The 18,027-nt window shown below is 33.1% G+C and overlaps 3 protein-coding genes across 3 annotated transcripts in view; 2 read left to right on the top strand and 1 right to left on the bottom strand.

The window, feature by feature from the left end:
• LOC133204039 (uncharacterized) overlaps window positions 1-928 on the top strand; it is a 41,712-nt gene extending 40,784 nt beyond the window's left edge. Inside the window, exon 5 of the mRNA XM_061339824.1 lies at window positions 294-928. Coding sequence (XP_061195808.1) covers window positions 294-436 — 143 coding nt within the window. The 3' untranslated portion in view covers window positions 437-928. The remainder of the gene's footprint in view (window positions 1-293) is intronic.
• Window positions 1-18,027, top strand: part of LOC133204045 (osteopetrosis-associated transmembrane protein 1-like) — a 137,196-nt gene that overhangs the window by 37,654 nt on the left and 81,515 nt on the right. The gene's annotated exons all lie outside the window — the stretch shown is intronic.
• The window catches only part of LOC133204140 (staphylococcal nuclease domain-containing protein 1-like), a 20,736-nt gene continuing 13,167 nt past the window's right edge, over window positions 10,459-18,027 (bottom strand). The window contains exons 18-21 of the mRNA XM_061339903.1: window positions 16,689-16,755; window positions 16,464-16,571; window positions 12,807-13,055; window positions 10,459-12,192 (exon numbers count right to left, since the gene is read on the bottom strand). Of these exons, the coding sequence (XP_061195887.1) occupies window positions 12,127-12,192; window positions 12,807-13,055; window positions 16,464-16,571; window positions 16,689-16,755 (490 nt within the window). The 3' untranslated portion in view covers window positions 10,459-12,126. The remainder of the gene's footprint in view (window positions 12,193-12,806; window positions 13,056-16,463; window positions 16,572-16,688; window positions 16,756-18,027) is intronic.

Here is an 18,027-nt window from a genome sequence, read left to right on the forward strand (position 1 = left end):
TTCTAGTGCATATTTACGCTTTCTACAAAACAGGAAGGCCTGAAATGTTAGTTATAGCGATATTGAAGAAGCACAGTATTTGCTAATTCATGTTATCTTATGACCCTTTAGGATCTTACCACAATATTTTTCTTGGGAATAAATCGATTTTTTTGCAATGAAGAATAGGATGGACATGTGCATGTAGCCCATGGGTCTCGTGTTCTTTATGTATTCAATTTTTTTTAAAGTTTTTAAATATGGAGTTGCAAAAAAAAAGTCCTCTTTGTAATTGCCAAATCTGTGTTTTAAAGGTTTCTATCGAAGTGATCGGGGAGAGACTTTTTCGTTCGTAAGAAGAATAGGATCTGTTCCGTCCCAGACAGGCAAATGGTATGAACAATGGATCGAGTGTGGTGTTAACATACCGGGAAGTGACACGGTAGTACCAGTGTAAACCTAGATAGAAATTACTCCATGTTTTACTTATGCATAGGTTAAAATAAAGACAGCATGTGTAAATTTTTTTTAAATTTCAACATCTGCTTGACTATATTATACTGCGTTTTATACTATATAAATTATATTATATACCTCTCAAATTCTTTGTGGGCTTTTTCTTGGAAGGGGGAGTTGCCTCAATATTTTTAACACATTAAATGTTCAAAACAGGTCAATTAACTTCCATTTTCTTCTTTATTAGCTGAATGTATTACTTCTTTTTCAAAATAGAGGAAAAAAAAATATTACACTTTGCTCTTTGAATATCATTGTCGAAAAAACAAATTTTTTGTACCTAAGGACCAAGCATGTGAATGATACATTCATGTATGACTCTCATGAATCCCTAGGATATAATATACTTTCTTGGAACATGTCCATTTTGATGAAAAAGCAAAATTTAAGGATTTAAATGTTTACATTTGTATTTTAAACAGCCGTTATTGTAATAGGGTTATATTTTCAATATATTTTTGATTAATAAATGATGTAAAGGAATAATGTGTTTCTTGTTTTTATTATTATTTTTCTTGATCACCATCTACATCATCATCATCATTTTGTACATCTTTGAATTGAAACACAATTGGATATACATTCTTGTATTTTTCTAATCTCCTTTGGTTCTTTTATTGTGCTGTTGAATGATAACTATTTATTATCTATTTGTTTAATTAATGACTTGGAATTTAATGCCTATGGCTATTTTACCTATGTGGTCATTTGAGACGTGTTACATGTCATGTGGTTTTGGAGTACCAATAGTTTTACTTTATATTTTCCCGCTTTTGGGTGAACAGCCTTTGTTCATATGAAACACAAATTCCTTAGAGGAAAGTTGCATAAAATTGTAGTTTTGTACTTAAATTAGTGGACGTCTGCCATATTATCTAGGTGTACAATTTAGAAAATTCCTGACAGACCTGAAACTTGACTGAAATAACTACACTTTATATTTCTTTCATTTGATTAAAATCCTATTCGGTATTTCTGTGAATTATCTTATTGATGCAGACTCTATCATTTATGAGTAAATTTATTTGATTTAATGATTATTAAGTTTATTTCTTATAATTTCATCATTTGAACTGTAATTAAGAAATAAACAACGTTATTCAGTGAACATGGCATTATGAATAGCAATTGCTCTGCTGGCATAGTCCATGATACGCGCTAGCGCATCATGGAAAATATGCCAGCAGAGCTATAATTGCTATTCATAATGCCGTGTTCACTGAATAATCGTTGTTTATTACTTATATTTGCATTTTGTGAAGTGTCAAGAATATCAGAGGAAATCCTGGCTTACATAACGGTACGGCTGCTTGTTCCCAGTAAAGAAAAAAAAATGACAATAAAATGAGTAGACTTTATTAATCAACCATTTCTCCAATAAGTCACAAATAATATATAATTATGTTATTTGCTTCTCAACTACAGTTATCTGGATCCATACAAACCGCGTCGCCTTCGGTTATTTTTGTTTTGCTGCAGTTGTGACGTCATCGTTCAAAGTATTGAAACCCTCTGAGAAAAATTTAACAATTTAACAGTATGATGACAAAAGAGAATGTTTTTATATTGATTTTAACTTAAGAATGTTTAACCATGTTTTTTTAAGTTTTAAGAGCTGAAATTGTTCTTAAAATAGATGTATCGAGGATACTATTACCAAAACTTCGTATCCTCTGAACGTGAAACACCCTTGCGTGAAGAGTTATCGTTCTTTGCCAAAATATTCGTAAATATGAACAGAAAAATTAAAGATATAGCAGTTCTTTTTAATTTGTAAAACATTTTATTATACAATGAAATAAATTGATCAAAATTTATTTTTTAAAGATACAAATCAGCAATTTTAATCATTTTGAATTTCTTTTTTTCCGGAGAATATTATTAAAAAAATTAAGATTTATTCCTTTATTAAGGTATTAGAGGTGTAATACGCCATTTCCGGTAAAAATGACGGCATTTACCGAGGTGTCTGACATCGGCAGTTTTCGGAACACTGTACTTCGTAAACAAAAATGGCGTGTCGTCAAGACGGCCTAGGACGCTAACATAAAACATACACCAAAGAAAAGGAATATAACTTAGCGGAGGAGAGAATAAATATGATATTACGTAGAAAACACGTCAATATATTTTGTTAGACACAATATGCAGTCAAAACGATGATACCTTCAAATACACACTTCATGGGTTTTTCCAACTTTCAAAAATAGCACCATTTTCGAAGAACGAACGAAGTATACCTTTCTTCAAAACTTTACATTCGCATCGCGATTTCTTGTGATTCTCTCAATATCAGCAAACCGTTTGAGGGGAAAAATGTACGTAATAGGTAGCATTGAGTGCATTGTAGAATCTGCAATTTATAAAGGACGTTCAATGTCCATACGTAAAATATCTGAGATGTTCAAAATATATCAGTAAAAAATAGAATGTAAATATGTTTACATCATTAAAGAAAAACAATTACTATTAGATATGGGAATAAATGATTTATTCTGGGTTGGGTTAGGGTGATTTCTGTTATTTTATTTACATCAATTTATTTATTTAATTTTACATAAGTTTACTGTTTAGAAGGGGGGGGGGGGAGGGTGAATATTTTTTATTGATATTTTTTTTTATAATGTGGGGAACGGTGTAAAACAAATTAGTTGGGTTTTTTTACCTTTTGATTAGTGTTTCTGTCAGTATATATTTTAGTCTACATTGTATAGTAATGTTTTGATCTGTAAAGAACTCCATGTACATGGAAGCTGCAAAAATGTAGGTCATTTTGCAAATCTTTGTCTGGGTCAAGGTCACTGTGACGAGGTCAATCTTCTGAACAAATGAATCTGACTAAAGTGAAGTGTATTCAATATGACAATAACCTGTTGTTTATATATGCTGATCATTTCATTAATTATCACAAATCCCATGACATTTACAAAAAATGATGGCTTAAATTTTTAGGGGCACATCGCTATGATACAGAATATAGATAAATATTGTGGATGGAATAAAAAAAATTTTGTTATATTATGACAAACACATCTTACACAAAATTGATATTGTTCTTTTATTGATCTTTCCTACCATATTTTTCTTTGACAGAATATTACAAACGGTTTTATGAAAAAAAAAAATCGCCAAAATTGTCACTCAAAGTAGACAAGTTCTTTCGATTACAAGTATTCATATATCATACCTGATGAATTTGAACTAAAAAGAATGCATATATGCAATCTGTACTGCTTAGTGTTGCAGCTGAATACATGAAACATTCAACTGTTTGCGCTAAAGTAGAGGTAAAAATTACATCTGTACCTTTTGTCTATTAAAGGTGCACTAGTGGTTAGAGGGTTCAGGCATGAAAATAAGTATAGAAAAATTATGTTTGGACAGAATTGCATGAAACTTTGGAAAATATTGCCTGAAGTGTTATCCATTATAACTAAACTGAATTTAGTCATATTCAAAGTCATGACCATTACACCCCTAATACCTTAACATTTGATATATATACTTCTGAACGCGTTTTCATTGGAGTAGCCTGTACTGTGTGAGTGTGAGCATCGAAATGATCTCATAGCTGAACATAGTCCAATGAACGCAACTGATGAGTACAGGTTCATAGTGAGAGAAAACAGAGAATATGCAAGTATTATACATATATCAGTTAATTTCATTCAGGTGACCTGATTATTTATTTTTAAGTTATATAATTAAAGTTGAAGTTATATACATGTAATTTAAAATAAAAAAATTTAATGAATGCATAAAAGAAAACAAATTTCAAATTTGTTTAATAATATATATTGTTATTTCTCAAAAAAAAAAAATATTAGTGTCCAGTATAGCAGCTTTATTTATGGAGTTCAGAGAGATTAAAACATACAACAAAAATATCCCATAAATATACAGGTCAGTTCTTGACTACACTACACACTTCACAGCATGGGATTTTAAACTCCTGTCATCTTTTGGATGGTGAAAAGATTTTTACGATTGAAGTTCAAAACGATTTGAAATAAAATGTTGAAGGCTACAGTACTGCATTGTTTTACGTTGATTGATTGAAGGAATTTGAACAAGTAGTTCAAATAACTCCATTATTTCTAAGAATTTTTTTTATACCTTCTTCATAAGCATAGCTTTCTGACATTTTGATATTTGACCACTTTGCCGTTTTATAACGTCACAACATATTAGTCAGCGTAGGGGGGGGGGGGGATCAATTATATGATGGACGACAGTTTTGGCATTAACTGGGTTATAATCCGCAGTGCGGGTAAACGAGATTTACACCAAAATTTTGTCATCTTTATCGCAAACAAAAACAGATGCATTAACTATGATAAAGTACATGTACTTATGTTATATTGTTTCCGGTACACTTAAAATAATGTGACATGCATATCGTCTGTATAATTTAAGTATACAATATACAGCTTTGAATTCCTCCTAAAAATCGCAACAAAGCCCGCTTATAATATATATATTGTTTTTCGTTAAATGCTTTTAAAGATTGATCTGTTGAACATTTGTCCAATTCATTCGCATCTTCCATAACCCTTGCATGTACACCTTAAGTCCTTAACCCGTGCGTACTTGGGTTAATGTCTAGTTGAAGAAAAAAAGTTGTAAGCAATGGACATTACAGAATTACATGATTTTTTTTTAATCTAAGAAATAAAATGTAGTTAATTTTTCAATCAATATGAATAATCAATAACCACAATAATGAATATACCTAATTAAATGATAATAAGTGGAGGAATCATTCAATCTGAAATCCTGAAAATGATGTTCGGCCACGCTGGTGAACAAAGATCCTGGGCCGTTTATACTTAGACACAATCTTTATTTCGTCTCCAGCTTTTAGACTCAAAACAACAAACCCGGTACCAGCAGCATTATCGTATTGTGTTTCAGTATCAGCAACAATCGCACCCTTTGTGACTCCGTTTTGTTTTATCACTGCATTCATTTCGCCACAGTTGCTCCCAGATGTTCCAGCGATACATGTATGTTCTCCCGCTGCGTGCAAGGTCAATGTTAAGGCAAAAACACGGGAAGCTGGAGCAGTGAGTAGTCCAGTTTTTTTTTATTGTATCCATTGCCAAGGTTTGTCTCTACTGAATCAAATATTAAAATCTTCCCAGTGGATAGAGCTTTAAAATTGTTAGAATAGTACGCATAAAAGGCAACGTGTGTTTTCTGATCCAGGTATTCCAGTGTCCGTGCGCAACCTGAAACATTAAATCTAGGGTATTTAATATATAATTATTTCAAAATGGATATTAATATATTTATTTACTGTAAAGCATAAACTATGACACTTATGAACCTATTAATTCACAGTACAAGAGAGTTGACGCAGACATTAGAAACGCAAACATTTGGTTACGCCTGTTTGAACGACTGTTCGGTTATAAAGCTAAACTTTCCAAAAATTATTTTCAAAAAAAATCGTAAACCAAAACTTTAATCCATTAGAAATCAAGCTGTTTTATATTTATGCATGATGTATATAATATATTTGAGAAATCTTTTAAAATTCGGCACACCTCGCGATACACTTTTATTGCCGTGATAGAATTAAGTACGATTTTTTTCTCAGTTCAATTACATGTATTATTTTACCCTTGTGTCTTGAATAATTTCGACAGATAATGAAAAAACTGAGCTTCCGGCTAACACAATATTATTTTAAATGAAAAGAAAACAATATATATCTTTTAAATATATAGAATGGGCATTGTTTTAAATTTTAGTAAAACAAGTGATGAGTGATGTTCAAACATTAGAGAATGATGTGCAAAGTCTGAAGACAGAATATTCCTATATCAAACGAGAATTTGGAAATCACTTGGTCAGCACAAGAAATGAAAGTATGTATATCTGATTTGTTTATTATGTAAGTAGAAAAAAAATAACATAAAAAAATGTTATTTCTATTTTGTTTTTGTGTTGGTATAACTTAGCATAGCATAATTTTATTTTTAATCTATCATGTCTATATTGATAAACATTTGAACATGGGGGTTTACTTTCGGATTCTACAAGGAAAAAAATGAATCCGAAAGTAAACCTCCATGTTCAAATGTTTATCAATATAGACATGATAGATTAAAAATAAAATTATACTATGCTAATAAAATTACCATATCCTTCCTCTGTTTTAAGAAACACAGGATTCACTTAAATAAAATGTTGAACTACGTTGAGACCAATAACAAGTTTCTTAAATTGTAATTTTGCAACACTAATTAAGAGATCATCGTGGGCTTTTCTTTTATTAAGAAACGCTTTATGAAGAAATGATTTGCTTTTATCGAGGATAAATCTCTACATTCAAAAAAGACTCTCCTGGCATCGTCACAATGTACATATACAAACATTAATATGTCATGATAGTATATTGGGCAAAGTGCAATCAAAAAATATGAGACGTACGTTGTTGTTGTTGTTGTGTGTGTGTGTGTGTGTTTAACGTCCGTTCGAAAAAAAATTTCACTCATATTTAGACGCCGCACTCAATCGGCCTTAGAGCAAACGCTCTAACCACTGCGCCATGCTGTCAGATGAGACTTAAACAGATCAAATTCCATCTGGAGATACTAGTATCAAGTATTCAAGTTAAGATATTGATAAAATCATTTTACTCTGTGCCTTTAAAAACATAAGCAAAAACAAAATCAATCTCAAGTAAATGTAAAATTCATTCCTGAGACAGCTAAACCTTCTATAGTGAATTGGAATTTCTTCTGGTTACTGTCGTTGCATCTGATTTGGTATTCGTTCACTTCCTTGACCATTCTGGACAGTTCTTGACTAAACTACAAGGCCGTAACTACCATTGAGGCAAGTGAGGCAAATGCCTCACTAAAATTTTAGACTCTACTGAAAGTGAGAAAGTTTTACTTTGAACTTTAATTAATTATATGTGTCTTTGTACTAAACTTTTAATGCTTTTAACAACTTTTGTTTCAATTTCTGTAAATCGATCATCTCACCAGGTGTTTCATTATCGTTTAGAACACATGTAAAGATAATTAAAAACGAAAACTTTCAAAGATTAAGTCTTTAATTTGCTGAAACCCAGGTTTTGGGACCCCCTCCCCCTAAGAACCCCCATCAGGACACTTCCCTGGACCCGTTTGGTGGTCCCAGATCCCTTGCCTCACTAAACATTTGAGTCTATTTATGGCCTTGGACTACCCACTCACTTAACAGCTAGTATGGGATATACAACTTCTGTCATTGGAGACCCGTTTTGATATTTACTGCCATTATGTGATATCACCTATTCAAACAAGTGACCTCAGGTGATCTCACCAATTCGAATAGGTGATATCAATTATTCAATTCGAAAACGTGATATCACCTATTCGAAAACGTGATTATCACCCATTTATTTCGAATAGGTGATATCACCAAATGGATAAGGTGATATCACTTATTCAATTGTAAAGAGTGGTATCACTTTGTTTGAATAGGTGATATCACCTATTCGAATAGGTGAGGACAGTTTTAACATTGAAGTTCAAGGCGTTTTGAATTGATACTTAGTTTTATAGATTGGGAAATGAAAATAACGCGTTTCGAACTACTAGTATATTAGAAAAGACTTGTTTGCTCTTATAATATCCAAAGTTTTGCCGGGTTGATGTGAGTAAATTTAGTCTGTTTGCCTTTATTGGGAGGTGAAAATTAATTTAAAATTTCATTTTGTTTTTTTAATGTTGAGCAGACTTTTCGTATCACTAAATGTAAATTAATCTATCTACAATATCAAGAATTAATGGAAATAATTATCGGTAAAGAACTAGTAATGGGGGGTGAGGGTGTGTCTGTATTCCTCTTTTAAATGAATTTTTTTAAATATTTCGCTCGCATATATTTATTTATTTATTTTATGAAAGAAATTGGAGTAACTTTTGATGATATTCCTAGAATGATAAAGTTATTCAAAAGAAGCACTAAGATGTAATAAGAGCGCCATGGTCCTTTGCGGTCAACCGAAACACCATATGAATATTTCTGGCTATGACAAACTATGACACCTGCTCGGGACTAGAACTGGACTGACGTGACATGAATTTCACTTTGGAAAAGTCGCCTGCAAGGCGCAGTGGTTAGAGCGTTTGCTCTAGATCTAGAGCTGTGGAGTAAGGAGCTGACGTTGATTCTTACGTCGTGGGTTCGAATCCCGCTGGAGATCGTAGAGACCGGTCCTTCGCATGAGACCGTATAAGCCGAGGCCCCGTGTCGCAGTAGGTGTTGGCATGAAAAAGATCCCTCGCTGCTTAAAGGCCGTAAGTGCCGAGTAAAGGTCTAAATTTGAGTGAAAAATTCTCGAAAGGACGTTGAACAAACAAACAAATAGTTTGGATTGATTGATTGTATATTGTTTAACGTCCCATTCGAGAATTTTTCACTCATATAGAGACGTCACCGTATGCCGGTGAAGGGCTTCAAATTAAGACCTATACTCGGCACTCAGGGCCATTGAGCAGTAAAGCCGTTCTTTATCGTGCCAACGCCTACCGTGACACGGGACCTACGTTTTTAAGGTCATATTCGAAAGACCTGTGACTTTCACTTCTAATTCCGGGCACTTGGCGAAGGAACAGCCATTACCAATATTTACGTCTTAGGTTTAACGCGGCGCGGCGAACGAGAATCGAACCCGGGCCTCCCGATCACAAAGCGAACGCCCTACCACTAGGCTACCGTGACCGGTACAAATACTTTAATTGGAAGAGATCCCTCTACTCATTATCTCAATGCAGTAAGTCTGTCTCTTTTATAGTATGAAGTGATTTTTAAACAATGCATTTTAAATATACACATGTATGATCAATCCAGCCCGTTTCAAAGTCTAGACCCTTTTAAAAGGACCAGGGAACATGAATTTCAAGATTTTTTTTTTACCCAATGGCGATGAAACGAATGGCGAGAATTGACTATATATAACATTCTTTCTTGTATTCTCATTCAATCAAATAACCTGTTGATTAAATTATATACAAATACAATTTACCAAAGGGAGTAACTCATTTGCTTCATTTATTACAATTCTGAATTCTTGTTTGCCTCCTAGATACCCAGGAGCAGAGAAGAGGAACACTTATTTATATTTATACATTTATATTATTGCATTTAGTTTGCTTAATACTCAGGGGCAGCAGAGAAAATTTTCAAAGAATTAATGCATTTTCACTATAATCATTAGAGCCCGCCCTAATGCCAGAATCCCTGACCTAGGGGCCATGAATTTTATAAGAGTCACCCTTGCTCATAATAACTATGCATTTAGTTTGTTTGCTTATCACCCATGAAGCATATGAAAGATTTTTAAAGAATTAATGCATTATCAATATATAATCAACAGAGCCTCCCTAAAATCAGAACCCCTGACCAATGAAATTCACAATTTTTGAAGAGGCACCCTTGCTCATCATAACTATGTACCTAGTTAGTTTAATACCCAGGAGCACAGAAGAAAATTTTCAAAGAAATAATGCACTTTCACTATATGATCTATATAGCTCCGCCCTAGCACCAGAACCCCCAAACCTGGGCCATGAATTTAACAATTTTGGTAGAGGACAACAGTTTGACTGCTTGATGTCCAGGATTAAAGAAGAAGATTTCTAAAAAAAAGCATTATATTGGTGGTGTTAGACCCACACCTCATGCCCCAGGGGGGCAGGGACCATGAAATTTACAAGTTTTGTTCCCCTTCACCCATAGATGCTATATGCCAAAATTGGTTGAAAATCATTCAGCAGCTTCAGAGAAGAAGCTAAAAATATCCAAATGTTAACGCACATCACATGACGATGGACAAAAACAGATAGCAAAAGGTCACCTGAGTGACTCATGTAACCTAAAAATAAAAATATCCCCTCTTTGAAATAATGGAGTTCCTTGAACTGCTAGTTCAAATTCCTTCAATCAACATAAGACAATGTATTACTGCAACCTTCAACTTTTTATTTCAATGTCTGTCAACACACAGATCTGAACTGGTTGTCATGCTTACATGATGTACTAGACAGTATAACTATGAAGAAAAAATATATTATATATGTAATTTAACGAGCTTGACAGATATTCATTGGAAAAAAAAGTTTATAACAAATATGAGAAGCACCATAAAACAGTCAGCTCTTAATCAAACGAAAAAGTTAAAAACATTTGGGATATTGATACAATAAAAAAAAGCATATATTTCTTGCATATGTTTGGGTTTTTTTTCTTTTGAGAACTTCTTACCTACATATATCAATACATAATTTGCTAAATCTTGAACATGCTACAAAATATGTGGAACAGTTTTTTGTTATTTTTTTTAAAAAAAAATCATCTGAGAAGTGAAAGAAATGAATCTACTGAAAGAAGAAAATACAGTTTAAAAGTACAACCATGTTTCAAAATGCAGCAAAAGCCATGTTACTTTCACTCAAAGCTTGTTAAAGTCCATGGTGACATTGTCATGGCAACCAGAAATGCATCCTCATTGTAAATCAAATGCCCATCCTGTTAAATACAGTCAGATAAACAAACTTATATATATGTACAAATATTTGATATGATGCAATACTTTCACCAAAGTGACCTTTAAGAAAAAAATAATACGATAAAAATAATTCAATTTGAAAAGAATAGAGACAATCAAATTTCTTAGGGTTTGGTTTTAAAATTATTGTTTTTTTTCTCTCTTGTTTTCAACAAGACCTGTCTATCAAATATAAGGGTTATGTGACTTTTGGTTTTGGAAACCTATGCAAACTTTAGCAAGGTGCATAATTCAACACTGACTTGTTCCTCAAATAAATTATATTGTCTATGCATATATTATTTTCATGGATTACATGTACACGTTATCAACAGATAAACAACAATAGACATGTTAGAGCTATTGGAAGATTTTCGCAATCTGGATATAAATGTATGCATCATAATAAAACACTATGAAACATAATTTACCAATGACTCAGTAATTGGAATTTTACAGTGATACATGCTAGAATTCCTGAATATTGTACATGGCCTACAGCTTTATAGCACAAATAAAAAATAATACATAGCATCACATACAATTTGCTTAATAGACAGGTCCATGCCCTTTATTATTAGTGACATTACAATGTATGTGTACAATTTTTTCAGCATTTATATACATACGTGCTGCAAACAAATCATTTTAAAGTTTTAATCAAACAAAAGTTAATTATTGGCACCAGATACATAATAAACGTTTTGATACTGGTCTCCTGAACACATCTTTAATGTCCTCTGCCCACATATCAAAGTGAGTCTAACATAGTCATATCCATTAACATTAATATGTCTCTACATAATAAATACTTTATGTAAGGTTACGAATCTAATGCATAGAAATTCATCACAAACTCATATACTAAATAATGATGATAAAAAGATAACAAAAAAGAAATTCATCTGACTGTATTCCTGTCCTGTACATCCATAAGTTAATTGCAAAAAATATATATTATATATGTAAATAACAATTCGAATAAAAATGAAAATTTCCTAGATTCCACTTGTGTTTGCGAGGCAAAGCTAGATTCTACTTATATGTAACTTTTTTTAGGTGGGTCTTGACATGACGTCAGTCTACCTGGAGTATCCAAACTCTTTGGCGTCATCCTCAGTGAAGTCGCCATATCTCCACATATTTTCCTGGAAAAAAATTCAAATATAAACATTCTCTTAAAGAAACTACATGTAAATGGAAATTTACTGCAAAATTAACAATTTTTATGGGGGTTTAATTGTTTATGGTATGGGAAGACCCTTGAATTAATGTCCTCTATAAAATAATCAAATTACAAACCACTGAATCATATTTACTTCGCCAACCCTGAAATTATATCCCCATTAAAAAGATACATTTCTCCTCAAAAAATAAAAATTCTTCAAGCCACAAAAATAAATGTGTTTACAGTGTCTATATTTATACAGTAAAACTTGGTTATAGCAAAGTCCTAGGGACGTGTGAATTTACTTCATTATATCAGGAATTCGTTATATCCGTATACTGAATTTGTTAAAGCATATATTAAATTGCCACTATATACCATATTGTACTTAAAGTTCACTGGGCCAGATTCCCTGAGAAAATTTGTGACCACTTACATAACGTAAATTAATACCATGCGGAAAAAAAGTACTTCTACAGTATTGTTAAATTGCAAACACTAAGGTTAAAACAAAATCAAGCTTGGAAGAGAAGCATCATGTAGACTGATTTTATGATAAGAAGATGTTCTAAGAAAGGTTTTTTTTTTCCATACCCTTGAGGATTTGGCCTTTTCCTGTGCCTTCATGTAGTCTGAGACAAGTTTGGCCAGTCGTTTCTCACGGCGTTTCTCCGCTAGCATGTAACCGCTGGAGATCAGCTTCAGCGCAACATCATCTTTTGTGTCAGGGTTTAACAGACTGACATATTCTAATCCTGCCACTTTGTATTCAACATTCATGGACAACTGTCTGTTTGCTACTTCATCATAGAAAGCATCAACTGCATCGGCCTTGAAGTCCTCCTACATAGCCAAAATAAAAGGATAATGTTTTAAGTGTCGGAAGAACTAGTGAAAGGCAAAAAAAAAAAACACTTAAAGAACTTACATATAATTTGATTAATTTATTATGATTTCATGAAACTCACTAGACTTTTTTGCATCTACATGTACATGTAATTTTGAAATAAGGTTTAGAACTTGCAGTTTTTAAAAACAAGAGGCCCAAGGGCCTTAACGGTCACCTGAGTATAATACAACAATTTAGAAGTTAAATACACTGATAGTTGAAGCTTTGTTGCCCTAAAGCAACAGAAGTAGGAAGATCAGGATCAACAAAATAATTAGTCTAGTATTCAGTATCAACTCATAAATTAAGTTCTAATCTGTCCCCCACTTAACACTATGCAGACTATTAACAAACTATTAGTGCTTCTATACTATTTATAAACCCATATTAAGGACTTACGCAACGTAGTTTTAACTTTATTGTCTTTTTCCCTGGAGTTTAAGAGTTCCAATGCTTAAAGGAATTGTGTGCTACATTTGTATGTCTATATATGCTGTTGTACACTTCTTCTAAAACAAGTCTGGATAAACAAAACATCTAGAATATGTATTTAGTAATTTTTGTGTATTTTTCTTTGAATTATACAAGAATTTTCATTAATTGATATCTTTTCAAAACCCCTGGTAATGCATGCTGATTTTTTGTCAACGAACATCTGATGGCACTATAATCTTAAATTAAGAATATCTTGAAAAATTATCAGTAGGTAAGGTATGTTGCGTATGTCCTTAAGACCTCTAGCATTGACCTCTCTTATGGTCTTTGAAGAACTTTTAATAAGATAAGTTATTTTTGTCTCATTTTTATTTATCTATTACTTACAGGTCTACCTGTTTATTAAAACTAAGAAAGTACTTTTTTAATTATACGATAAACATTCTTGCATAATTATCTTATTCTATTAACCTTTCAAATACATTATTTACAGTGATTAATTATCAAAGGTGAATGGAAAAGGGGAATAACTTCTCTCAGTAGAATACAAATTAATAGAGCCCTGCCCAGGACCAGAATGCTTAGACCAATGGTCCAGATGTTTAAAAATCTGGTAGAAATACGCTTACTCATACCATTTAAACTTTTACTCAGTTTGCTTCCAATATGCCCAGAAGCAGAGAAGAATTTCACAGGTACAATGCATTTTCACTACAGATTCAACAAAGCCTTACCCTAACACCAGAACCCAAGACCAAGGGTCAAGAAATTTACAAATTTGGAAGAGTTACCCTCATCATCATAACTATGGACTTCAAAGAATTAACACTTTTCCACTATATTATCAAAAGACCCCCCCCCCCCTCCTTATGCCAGACCCCTGACCCTAGGACCACAAGATTTAAAAATTCTGTTCGAAGCTCCCATCATAGCTCATCATAGCTAAGCAATTTATTTATCAGCTCAACACTAAGGAGCAGACAGGATTAATTAATGATTAATAGAATTAATGCTTTTTCACTATATAATCAAATTCAATAGAGCCCCCCCCCCTCCTCAAGAACCCCCAAAACTGAGGCCATATATTTAAAAATTTTGGAAGAGGCATCCTTGTCTATCATAATCATGCACTTAGTTTGTTTATATAATCTCCAGTAGCAGAGAAGATTTTCAAAGAATCAGTGCATTTTCACTATATAATCTATAGAGCCCCGCTCTAACACCAGAACCCCTGACACTGGGGCCATGAAATTCACAATTTTTGAAAAGGCATCCTTCCTTATCATAACTATGTACTTAGTTCCTTTATTTAATACCCAGGAGCAGAGAAGAAGATTTTCAAAGAAATAATGCATTTTCACTAAATAATCAATAGAGCCCCGCCCTAACACCAGAACCCCTGACCCTGGGGCCAAGAAATTCACAATTTTTGAAAAGGCATCCTTATGCATCATAACCATGTACTTAGTTTGTTTAAATAATACCCAGGAGCAGAGAAGAAGATTTTCAAAGAATTAAAGCATTTTCACTATATAATCAATAGAGCCCCGCCCTAACACCAGAACCCCTGTCCCAGGGGCCATGGCTTTCACAATTCTGGAAGAGGTCCACCTCCTTATAATAACTATGTACTTAGTTTATCACCTTAATGCCCAGGAGCAGAGGAAAAGATTTTCAAAGAATTAATGCATTTTCACCATATAGTCGATAGAGCCCCGCCCTAACTCCAGAACCCCTGACCCTGGGGCCATGAAATTCACAATTTTGGAAGAGGTACTCTTGCTCATCATAACTATGTAATGTACTTAGTTACTTTATTTAATGCCCAGAAGCAGAGAAGAAGATTTTCAAAGAATTAATGCATTTTCACTATATAATCTATAGAGCCCCGCCCTAACACCAGAACCCCTGACCCTGGGGCCATGAAATTCACAAATTTTGAAAAGGCACTTTTGCTCATCATAACTATGTACTTAGTTACTTTATTTAATACCCAGGAGCAAAGAAGATTTTCAAAGAATTAATGCTTTTTCACTATATAATCTATAGAGCCCCGCCCTAACACCAGAACCCCTGACCCTGGGGCCATGAATTTCACAATTTTGGAAGAGGCACTCTTCCTTATCATAACTATGTACTTAGTTCCTTTATTTAATACCCAGGAGCAGAGAAGAAGATTTTCAAAGAAATAATGCATTTTCACTAAATAATCAATAGAGCCCCGCCCTAACACCAGAACCCCTGACCCTGGGGCCATGAATTTCACAATTTTGGAAGAGGCACTCTTGCTCATCATAACTATGTACTTAGTAACTTTATTTAATACCCAGGAGCAGAAAAGAAGATTTTCAAAGAAATAATGCACTTTCACTATATGATCTATATAGCCCCACCCTGGGGCCAGAACCCCTGACCCTGGGGCCATGAATTTCACAATTTTGGTAGAAGGCTCCATGCTTATTACAATGATGCCAACAGTTTGACTGCTTGATGTCCAGGAGTAAAGAAGAAGATTTTTAAAGATTGCATTATTTTTGGTGGTTTTAGCCCCACCCCTCAGGCCCCAGGGGGGCAGGGACCATGAAATTCAAAATTTTTGTTCCCCTTCACCCATAGATGCTATATACCAAATTTGGTTGAAATTGGTTGAGCGGTTCCAGAGAAGAAGCTAAAAATGTTCAAAAGTTTACGACCGACGTACGACGACGGACAAAAACGGATAGCAATAGGTCACCTGAGTTTACTCAGGTGACCTAAAAAGCTGTAATATTTTTAGGCTGAAATACTAGTAGTATCAGAACGTTTTTTTCCTTTGATTTATCCTGTACATATTATGCTGTGAACACTTATACACTGGTGTTTACCTAGCCTTAAACAGATTTTTCAAATATGACATATATAAAACCATGTCTACCCATGACACGTACATCAGATGGGAGGGTGACACAGGCCAGACAGTACTCTGTGGCTTGTGGGGCCAGGGTCTGGAAGGAGGCTGACAATGTGGCCAGGTTAGTAGCTGTGGTTTGTTCCCTCTGAAATGATAAAAATAAATAATTATTGGACTAAATTACAAATAATGAAAGAAGTCTCCTAGAAAAACATTAAATCTTTATATTTGTGTTTTCCCTTCTTTGACAACCATTACTTACATTTCCATAATCAATGTAGAGAAGTGTAACCTTTGATCCCTCAACCTTTTCCACTTTGGCTCTGTACCTGAAATATGAAGCACGGAATACTTATCCCTGATACACACTCAAAGCCTACAGAAAAGTTTTCTGTAAACCAGCCTTCCTTTGCACCACTCTCTTTGCAATACTGTAGAATCACATATTTTCGTGGTGTCAAATTTTTGTGGTTTGAGGAAAAACTATGGGTTTGTGGGGATTTTATTTCTTGGATGAAGAACTTTTGCATAGTTATGTATATGACATTTTACTAGGGATGTCAGTTTTGTCAATAATTCATATTCGAATATTCAATGAAAGTATTCGAACATATTCGAATATTCGATAAAATAAATAAAATCTGTTTTATTTTAAATATGTATCATCCAACTTATGAAAGGTTTAGCGTAGGTATACTTATATTGGAAGTAAAATTGTATGAAGACCTTTGTAGTTGTACAATAAGAAATTCCATTTGATATTTGTCAATGTTTGAAATAAATAATTGATTTAAAGATAGAAAAGTATAATTTTAACAAACGAAACGTATATTTATAGTAGCTCCAACTTAGGAACCAGTCGTCTTACCAAAGGCAAGATTGTCAAGATACTGTTCAGATTTCAACACGTGTAATAAATTACAATTATCTGCCTAATAAGGGATATGATTATAATCTTTGATACAATGTTTTTAGAATATAAACAAATATTTCCATAGACAATTTTTTCTAGGTATTTAACTATTTTCCCAATAATGAATATAAAATTCAGGATTATATACAACCCAAGATATAATCATTTATTCTGAAATCGAGCCCAATATTAATTACAGTCTAATTCTATTGGACATTCATTTTAATGATCAATTAAATTTGTTTTGATAAGTATACTCTTCATGTCTTTTAGACATTCTAAGAAGGTTTTCATTTTGTTGTCCTCGATTCTAGATCCGATCGTATTTAACTAATAAAACTATGAAAGTGTGTTTTGTATTATACACAGAGAATTATTGTATAATTCTTTAACACCTTACTCAAATCAAATTACATGTAATTTAGTAAATCTATAAGATAAGAAAGTAGTGAAAGAAATCAGGCGATAGAAATTGATTGTTAGTAAATTTAACAGGGATAATTCCAGCTTTGTTCTAAGTGGAATTTATTAATCACAGTACTTCTTTTATGAAATCTGAAAAACGCCGAATATTCGAATCTTAAATTCATATTCGAATATCAAATCATCGAATAAATATTCGAATGTTCGAATATTCGTTGCCATCCTACATTTTACATTTCGTGGTGGACATGAATTCTTGGGTCTC

The sequence above is a fragment of the Saccostrea echinata genome, unplaced genomic scaffold (assembly GCF_033153115.1).
Source record: "Saccostrea echinata isolate AGI-Se365-2 ecotype Australia unplaced genomic scaffold, CSIRO_AGI_Sech_v1 ptg000052l, whole genome shotgun sequence".
NCBI lineage: Eukaryota > Metazoa > Mollusca > Bivalvia > Ostreida > Ostreidae > Saccostrea > Saccostrea echinata.